General features: G+C 43.3%; 1 protein-coding gene across 2 annotated transcripts; it reads right to left on the bottom strand.

Moving 5' to 3' along the window:
• Positions 1–11: 11 nt before the first annotated feature.
• si:dkeyp-50d11.2 (calpain-1 catalytic subunit) lies at positions 12–9,520 on the bottom strand. Of its 2 annotated transcripts, none has more exons than XM_048234591.1 (22): positions 9,239–9,520; positions 8,762–9,027; positions 8,376–8,445; positions 8,106–8,224; positions 5,613–5,746; positions 5,306–5,474; positions 5,129–5,212; positions 4,937–5,022; positions 4,646–4,720; positions 4,369–4,529; positions 4,015–4,175; positions 3,794–3,805; positions 3,446–3,657; positions 3,197–3,236; positions 2,843–2,908; positions 2,689–2,746; positions 2,520–2,584; positions 2,335–2,403; positions 2,132–2,210; positions 1,919–2,035; positions 456–514; positions 12–122 (listed from the first exon to the last, which is right to left on the bottom strand). In XM_048234591.1, exons 2-22 carry the CDS (start codon positions 9,011–9,013, stop codon positions 96–98), a joined length of 2,115 nt encoding a protein of 704 aa, XP_048090548.1. In that variant the 5' UTR covers positions 9,014–9,027; positions 9,239–9,520; the 3' UTR covers positions 12–95. The 2 variants fall into 2 exon arrangements, with proteins under 2 accessions (XP_048090548.1, XP_048090557.1); XM_048234600.1 differs by having other exon boundaries at positions 8,762–9,022; positions 9,279–9,391.
• Between the last annotated feature and the right edge of the window lie 396 nt (positions 9,521–9,916).

The following is a 9,916-nucleotide window of genomic DNA, read 5'->3' on the forward strand; positions in this document are numbered from 1 at the left end:
CGGTCAGTGGAAATGTAGATGCTTGCATTGGCCAGTTCCGAGACCAGCACATGTTCCTTTAGCATTGGCCAGTTCCGAGAGCAGCACATGTCCCTTTAGGCAAACATGGTGAGAGAGATCCACTGGAAGAGAAGAGACAGGAAAGACAAGCTGTTCATTAAGCCTTTGAAAGTAAATCTCTGATAGTCTGAAAGTCTAAAAAGCCTTGAGGACAATTACATCATTCCACTTCCTCTGATATGACAGCAGATTAATTCAATCAGGGAAAAAAAACTTGACTTGATATAATATTCCATATATAATATGACACCAGATGAATACAAATGGTTCAGAAGTGTTCAAATTGTAGCCTTGGAAAACAAAACTGCACCTCAGTCACTCCCGTTCCAAATACATTCTTTGGTGAGAGCATTGTAAAAAGAAGTCTGCCATAAAGAAGGCCCGCAACAACAAACCTGGGAGAAGTTGAAGGATACCACTCCATCAGCATCGGTGTCCATTGTTTTGAAGGTCTCTGGAGAGGCAAAGAGTGACAAAGCAAACATTCTTGCATTTCCTTATCAGGCCTTAAAATGACTTGCCTACTTCCATGTGTAAGGGTGCCTCAGACTATGGATAATTATTCTGTACACCGCTGTCTTGACGTGTCAACCCTCCCCTGTGAAGAACTATATTCAATAGCAGCCTAGGACGTGGATTGACAGTAAACCAATCAGTGGCTGTAAAGGTTGTTGTGCCGTCAATGGGGAGTATGGAGAGGAGGGACTTGGAGAAGGAGCCTTGACGAGTGAGAGAGAAGATGGCAGCCTCAAGTGGACTACACACGTTAGACAAAAGTGAAGGTACTCTATCGAGTTGCATTAAGTTAAGTATTAAGTAAAGTATCTTTAAGTTCAGTTCAAAGTAGTGTCATTGTGTTCGGTTCTTGGACGAAGGATACCTGGAACGGTTGTGTCACGGAGAAGAACAAGTCTACACTTCAATCAACTTTGCGTTGTTGCCGTTCGGAAAGTGTATGACGTCGTAGTGTGAGGTGGAATTGCCTCACTAGTTATCCTATTGTGAAGTTAAATTAGTTTAGAGAACAAAGTGTTAGTTTCGTCGTCTTTCTAGATTAACGTGGGACGTTTCATCACGTCAGCTTGCAAGAGAAGCCAGCGCTTGTTCGTCAAGCTCACTCTCTCCCCTCCCCTCCCCTCTCTCACTCCCGCGGCCCCAACGGTGTGGTCTGTGAGTATTCCCTGCCACATGAGACTCTCCACTCCAGTTACTGGCACGAATAGACGTTCACCCCGTGAACTGGCTAATACTTTTCTTGTGGAACACTTTTAAGTGACCATCCTGTCTGACACTGAGCGAACATTTAACTATAAGTGACAACAGTCGTTGACAGCGGGAATTGAGTCATGCCAAAGCATTGAACTTATTGGGAGGGACTTTTGTGATACTGAATCACGTGTTGTGGTGCTTACAAGTGTATTACAATGTGTTATGTGCTGTTGATGTTATGATGTGTAATTGAAGGGGGTTTACTAAATCTAAATGCCTGTTGAAGGGAATTGTTAAGACCTAGTGAATACGGAACTATAGCCTAAAGGTGAACTAAGAAAGGGGCTTATTTGATTTTGTGTTAATACGGTCATGATTTGGGTTTCATGTAAATTGATAATTGCTTGGTTTGGTTGCCCCTCATTTTCAGTTTGTCAGATTTCAGATTAATACCTCACCAGTGAGTAGGTGTAAGGGTACCAGGTTTTCATAATCAAAAAGGTTTGATTCCAGTTAAAGCAAATGAGAAATTAAAAGTAACTTTGTTGACCATAACTTAAGCGTTCTGGTGTGAGGTTACACATGTAAAACTAAAGAACACTAGGTGTTGTAGATGTGTCCAGTTGATCAATGGGTGACTAGTACTCACTGAACATAGACTCCAAACGAATCAGGCAAGTGACAAAGTTATCAAAATCCACATTAAGGTCTGGCTTGGCGTAGCGCAGAATGATCAGCTGGAAGAGGTGGTTATTCAACTTGAAACCTGTTGGTCAGGGGAGAGAAGAAACAACAGTTGAGTAGATCTCATTAATGAGCATTGACAGTACTGTCTCCCAGTATCCTCATTGGTATGCTGTACCTGCAGATTCCAGTGCCAGACGCATCTCATAGGAGCTCATGGTGCCAGACTTGTCCAAGTCAAACTTCCTAAATATAGTCTGAGGATTTGGGGGTAGTGGAAGAAATGGAAAGTTCCATTCAGTTGAATAAAACAAACTCAAAATAATGATAAATATGGAATTGTATTACTATTATCTTTTTTAGGGGGTTGATCCTACGCACAAGGTATTTCTTAACTTTCTCCCAGAGCACATGGAAGTCTGCCAGGCCTAGCTTTCCACTGCCATTAGTCTGTCAGAGAGGAACACAATAAGACATAAATCCAGATGTAAGCAAGTCCATGAAAGATGAACACAAGTGTATGAGGTGCATGTGCATGAATTTAAACGAAAGAGAAGACCACATACGTCCATTAGAGCTATCATACATCGACACGCCTCCTTTCCAAAGCCATCTGTTTTCAGGTCTTTATCTGCATATTAACAATTCAAATGTTCAGTAAGGTTTTAGGTACAAAACAAAACAATCAAAGGGTAGTGTACACGATGCAATGTGCTTCCTGAGGAGAACACTTACGTTTGCTTACAACCCTGTTCAAGATCATTTGCAACTTCGATATAGTGATCACCATTTCCTGTTGACAAAAGCATAGTCGTGATACACAGGCATAAGCAGGATCAGAAAATGACACCACTCACTCCCTCGCCCCTGGCATCTTCCATGGTCTTACCTGTCCAGCCAGCTGTTTGAAGAGGTTTTTGAAGCCTTCATCAATCTGACTCTCATCAAGCCGCTCCTACAGTGAGGAACACACATTATAAAAAGGGCTACAACACCTTCTGGCCAGGGTATCATAACTTAACTTTCAATTCGAAAAATTTCAGCATGAATAATTTAGCATGTTGAAACACTGAACGTTGAATTGTAGTCTTAAATGGTCTTGATAAAAATGGCCAGTCGAAGAGGCACTAGACAGGGGTAACTGAATTAAGTAGAAATGGGTTGTGTGTGTGTGTGTGTGTGTGTGATTGTGTGTGTGTGTGTAACGTTAAGTTAGCTGTTGGTCAGTCTTTCTGTCTCTCACCTCCTCAGGCAGATCTGCTGTCAGCTCATCGTCTAGCTCTCTAGTCAAACAGAAACACAACATCAATCAGTTTCCTTTTCCTAGCCATCAAAACCCAGTGTTGTCCTTATCTTTTTGTTCACCCTCCAGGGCGACAAGGGTGACCTGGACCTGTATTTTATCACAGTATGAGCAAAATGTTTCATGTTTCATTTTTAACCTTCCCATTTGATCCCCAGCAGTAAAACCACTTTAGGTTCCCTCACATACTGGGAGTCGGCCGGTTTCTCCGAGAACACCCTCAGCACAAAGTCTCCCTCCTTCTGGGGTTCGAAGGTGGACGGGACGATGATGTACTCCCCCTCTGGGAGGCAGAAGCGGGAGCTGACCTCGCGCAGGTTGATGAAGAGCTCCGAGCGCGCTTTGGACGCCTGCTTCAGGAAGAAGTCCCGACGCAGGTGCATCCCCGCCTGACCTTTACACTGACCGACCCAGCGGAGAGAAAACACAGGAGGGTCAAAGAGTGTGTGTGAAACAACAACATTGTCCTGTTCATATGAGTCAATACTGTGAGATGTCTGAAAATTAGCTGATAATGCAGAGAAGGCACTGACATACCTCTTCAGGAACCTGTTAGATAAAGAAAAAGGGGTCAATAAATATGATTTTGTCACAATGAACAAGTAGACTTCAGTGATAGTCAAAACATTTTGTTAAGTAGGATGATGTGTTAATAATATCAATAACGTTCCTACTGAATTTAATTATGGATTCTGCCTTTAAGTTGGGTTAAGTGTAAATTCTACTGTATGTGTTGCCCGCTGCAGAGACCCACGTTCCTCATATATAGCAAATCCAATGGTCTCCATGTCCTTGCCCTCCTGACGTAACCGACGACGATCCTTCTGCATCAGGGCCACCAGAAAGCTGCAATCTGACTGGCTGTCTGTGTCTGGCTGCGTGAGGGCTATTTTGTACTGAGGATTGATCCAGAATGTTGCTTTGGAACAGGAACACAATGCATGCAACCCATACATCAATCATTAATGTTCATAACTTGTCACTAGTCGTCTGAATACCTTTACATACACAGTATGTCAATTCAATTCCTCTCTATAAGTGACCATCAAACAAACTGACACAAATAAATGTTGTAAAAGATGTAGTTGTGCAGGGCTAGGGGAGTTGTGTACCTGGGTAATTTCTACATCCGCCAGCGGTGCTGCCCCTTCTCCACTCCCCCGGGTAGAGCACCGTGTTCCACTTCTTCAGCTGACTCACCTGCAGGGCATCTGGTGTCAGATTACAGATCTCCAGGCGACTGAACTCCCGCATAAAGTCACTAAAGGACATCCTGTGTGTGGAGATGGATGTGCGTGAGCTCATCTGAGCTTAGGGGAGAAGGGTGGCCAATGAGAAAACCCCCAAAACGATAACTGACCCACATTCAACAACATGACTGAGACCCACCAGAATTCTCCATCTTCACTACGGTGATGTAGTCTGGACCGGACAGATGGATCAACACTGTTCCACTCCCGTGATCTGAAAAGAACCACAGCTAATGTACTGACACTGACTGCAACCAGTCTTAAAAGTCATCGCTTTGGGTTGCACTTTGTGCATGTTAAATGCGCTATACTAAATAAAACTGACTTGACTTGACTTAAAATCCATGGCGTACTCGCCATACACAGCTTGTCCATTCCACAACTCTTTCTTTATCTCTCATCCTCCCTCCATCTCATCCCTCTTTCTTACTCGTCACTCCAGGCTCCTGTCCACTCCACCTCTCCCCAGGGGTTGCGGATGCGTATCAGTTTGGTCAGGCTCCCCTTCAACTCCACCTAAACAGGAAACACCCTCCTCTAAGGGCTCGTTCTCATAGACGCAGCATTCTTGTCATTTTAACACCGCTACTCTGGAGGTGAGTGGGGTAGAGTTCTCACTCACCTCCTCCACCCCTGTGACAGAGTAGGCGTGGCCCTTCACCAGCTTCTTGAAGGTGACTGCTTCCATGTCAAAGAAGCCAGTGATCTGTGAGCACAGGCAGAGAGACAGACATTAGACGGACATCGGACATTTTCTCTGGTTCAGGCAGAGCTGCTGGAGAGTCGAGAGCTTGCTTACGTCGATGGAACAGCCGAGCAGGGAGCCTCTGTCCACCGCTTTCTGGATGATGCTGTAGAGGTTCGGGGGGGCCTTCTTTAGCTCGTACATCTCCGTCACCCCACCGGTGAAGTCTTCGAAGCCCTCAGAGGTGCTGCCACCAGAGAGTGCTTCGTAACAGCCATTCAGCCTGTCACACAAGGTGGAAGTGTTGCTATGCAGAGGAGCATAATGTTGTCTCAAAGCTGAGAAATAAACAGCTGTCTCTCTATTAGGATGAAAGGCTCATACAAGAAACTCCTAAATTGTCGCCTTTCTCTTGCCATACTTTGCATAGGCTTTCTCCAGCAGTGCACTCCAGAATTCTGCTCCCTCAGCTGAGTGGACGAACAGCAGCTTTCCATCCCTCACCGGCAGCCGGTCATCCACCACCACATCCACCCACTCTCCGAACTGCCAGATCTGCAGTGGGCCAAACAGAGAGGGTAACTCGCTGAGTCAGTCATGACCTCACCTGACCTGACCACCAGGTGGCACAGCTGTACACCAGCAACACCAGGAGTGACAAATAAATCCTCCTTCACTTCAAGTAAACATTAACACACAGTATATTGTCAATTACTATGATTATCAATAATTATTGTGTATATGAATAATCTGTTGTGCAAAGGAGCACACTAAACCATCTGTTGTTTGGTTTAAACTCAACAATCTTCAGGTTCAAATAATAAGGTTCATCTGTCAAGCTGCAATGTTCCCAGCAATGCAGATATGGGGGAAATGAGCCAACTTCACATGGGAGAGTGACACAGATATGCGGTTTCTAAACGGATGCCAAGACTTTTACTGCACCAGGAGCTGGACATGCTGCTGCTGTGAGTTATTATTGGTTCTTCCTCCTCAGTGCACTCAGTCCAGCTTAAACTGAGCTAAAGTGCAGGGTAGTAATGTTATTACAGTTTTTTCTGATTGCTTAAGCACATTTTGTGTAACTATGGCTTTTTTTTGCAAAACTCTACACACAAATAGGAAAACCTTTCACCCAATCAGCAAAACATTGTAGTTCCCTTGCAAAAGCTAACACACCTTGCCTCTTTTCACACCTTCGTAAAAATGATGTTTTCGTATTAAACAAGTAAACACAAGCCATCACAATAATAAGCACACAATGTGCCAACTACACACTGTTTGAGGTCATACTGATGGTCATAGTTCTGTAAACATACAGGGATCCAAACTTCAAGTATTGGTGTTTATTTACAAACATCAAAACAAACACAAGTGTGTTTTTCCAAGTCAAAACACAAAATAGCAATTTTACTGAGACAAAACAAATCAGTCTACATCGGGTCGTCTCTCAAAATTTCGTCTATCACATGCAATGTCTTAGTCCAAGGCACCGGGAAAAATATATTCTGGAATGACGTATCCAGGCCTGACATGACAATATCCCCACATGTAGACAGTTTTTTTTGTCTGTAAAAGGGCTATTTCTTTCTCTTCTCACTTTTCCTGCTCCCTCCATTGTACCCATTGTACATTACCTGTGGCTTATTTATAGTGCTTAGGCTGATAGCAAAATGAACTAATTATCTAAAACAGTTTTCACATGAGAAAGTGTGCCAGAGAGTTGGCAAAATAGTATAAATAATAGCCATACATGTGTATAAATTTGCCAGGAGTGTGTTGATCATTTGGAAATTGAGTGTAAAGCAGTGAGTTGTGTTTACAGTTTCGCAAAAAGAGTGCTGTGCAGTAAATTGTGCCTACAGTTGTGCAAAGTGTGTGTTACAAAATTGCAAACTGAGTGCAAAGCAATGTTTGTGCTTTTAGTTTTGCGAACTCAGTGAGTGGTTTTGCTATAAGTATTAATAGTTTTAGAAATTGTGCTATAAGAATCACAGTTGTGTTTAAGCATTCAGAAAAAAACTGTAAGACCAAATTTCATTCACTAACACACATGTAATGTAATGGTTATGGTTATGATATTTAGCAGACACTTTTGTCCAAAGCGAAAAAATGATATCTATTCTTCATTATCTATTGTTTTGTATGTGCCGAACAGTGAAGTAATGCACTATGTGATATTATAGAAAGTGAGTATAAATTTTAAACAGCATGACAAACAAAAACTGATTACATCTAGAATACTACAATGCTCGTGGGCAATCCCTGCAGCTTATGTGTTATTCCACCTGCTGACTAAAATGAATTGCTGTCGGTCTGCAGGGAATTTGCTGTCTACTGCAGGCTAGTGTTCATGTTTATCCCTCTCTCTCTCTCTCTCTCTCTCTCTCTCTCTCTCTCTGTCCAGCCGGGTGTGCAACTGTAACACACAGTGCCGCTGGAACTGTGGATATGACTGGAATTTTGCAGACGGGTGCTGGTTGTGCGGCCCTGCCCTAAAGTTCTGTTGGGGCAGAGAGAGGAGAACACAGTGTATAGAGTCACCATTCACCTATAAATAAAGCCTTTAAATATAGCAGTAAGCAAGCTGGCTTATATGCAAGAATGGTAACTGAGCAATGGGGAGGGGGATGGGATTAAAGGACTGTGGAAGCCAGTCACCGAGCTAAGATCAGGCAGATCGAAGGAGAAATGGAAATCCTTACGCCACTTTGAATTTCATACCACACCTGTCAAACTATAAGTTATGGTCTAAACATGGGGGACTGTGCAAGGGTCTTATGGTTTGATTTAATGGAGTCAGATACTGCAATAAGAGTAGGGCTGTTTGGGAGATAATGACACGTGGTTGTTATTGGATGAGACAGACATCTATGTATCAGTAAGAGACAATGGAGAGGATAAAGTACAGTACCTGGAAGTGAAATATTCCTGCATAGTCATGGTGGAAGCTCTGTCCATGGGGCACCACCCGATGCAACAAGGGCTCATTCAGGGTAAGGCATGCAATGGCTGCCAGCAACCAGCAGTCACCTGTCAGGGACATGCATCAAAGGCTACTATGAAAGAAATAATAAGGCCACGTATTCCCTGCAGAGCCATACATCTACAAACAGTACTTTGTCATTCGAACCCTTTGCATTCACATTTGGCACTGATTTCCCTACTGAGGATTTGAACGTACCCAGAGCTCCCTGGCAGATGTCTGTGCGAGTAGCACCATCTACGATAAAGTGGGGGTCAGAGCAGAACTCCTGAAGTGCACAGAGAAGACCTATGGGTCAGACAAGCATAGGAGTGACTGAATCATCCCTGCTGACTCTCAACACCCTGAGTTAATGACTGATTGTTTACCCTAACTTCTTGATCCCTAACTTCATCCTCATCATGGACATAGTGCGTATTGTCATTTTCCCTAGTTTTCAGTATTTGTACATTAGTAATCAATCATAGACTACTGGAAACTAAATTCCAGCTCAGGTATAAGACTATAAGATTTAAAAAAGTGCAATGGGAAAAGGAGGACCGGATCTCTCCGGGGTCAGTCACCAAACAGCATTAGTCTCTCACCGTGGGTCTTAGCCACCGGACCCCCTGTGCTTTCGCTGAGCTCGGTCCAAGCTCCTTGAAACCAAGTGAGGAGTGTTTTGCGGGGAAGTAGTCATCCTCAAACAGTCGTTTACTTTGAAGGCACTGAGCTCTCAGGATCTCAAAGTCCTGTCCCAGGAACTTGTGAGCTTTGTCATTCTGGCCCAGACCCTCCGAACGGTCCCTGTCGCTTCGCAAGCGCAAAGCCACTCCCGCAGCAAACACAGGCTCCATCCCTACTACCTAGACTGCCCAGTGAAACACGCAGGACCAAAGAGGATGATACAGTTGAATAAGAAATTTAAGACCGAAGTAAAGAAACAGACCAGACCTAACCACAAAAGTGCAGCCTCCAAATTAACCTGACTGCTATATCCCAACAAGACTATACCTATAGTGTAAGTTGTTGGTAGCTTACAAATGAAACGGGAAAACGTTTTCAAATGACTGTGATCCTACCTTAAATACTGTAAATATGATTCCTTGAAACAAAGCGCACCTTGGGAATTGGTGAATCCGACTGATCGTCCTGAAGCTGTCCCACAGATCCCCCCCATACGTTAGGACAGACTACCTTAAAAAAGCTGGCTGTGCATTTTTTGCACGGCACAGTCACCCATGCCTATTTATTGGCGAAAACGCACAGTAAATTGGGTTGCGTCTTAATATAACAATAAATAAACAAATAAACCATGTACAGTTACGCTAAATCATTACCTCAGTGGAAACCTGAAGCTGCCATTAACTGTTCACGTACATATTTTGTTGCCCATGCTCATTACATTTTGAGAACAACACTCCCACCTAATGGCTACAACTGGATGTTGTTCCTTGCAGTATATGCAGCATTATAACACACATATATGTACACACACACACACACATATATATATATATATATACACACACCAATTATGACAGTTAACAGAAAATATTTTCTGTTAACTGTCATAATTGGGATACTGCATATGGCATCATATTAGCCTACCTACATATTGCCTATGGTACTGCATCACTATTAATTTATGAAACAGTGTGTTTGTTGTATGCAAGGTTGTATAAGCGATTTCAGGCCCAACAAAGGCCCAAACATCAAACATAAATGATCACATTCATCTAATCTTTCCTAACGATCCG

The sequence above is a fragment of the Alosa alosa genome, chromosome 2 (assembly GCF_017589495.1).
Source record: "Alosa alosa isolate M-15738 ecotype Scorff River chromosome 2, AALO_Geno_1.1, whole genome shotgun sequence".
NCBI classification, from domain to species: Eukaryota; Metazoa; Chordata; class Actinopteri; order Clupeiformes; family Clupeidae; genus Alosa; species Alosa alosa.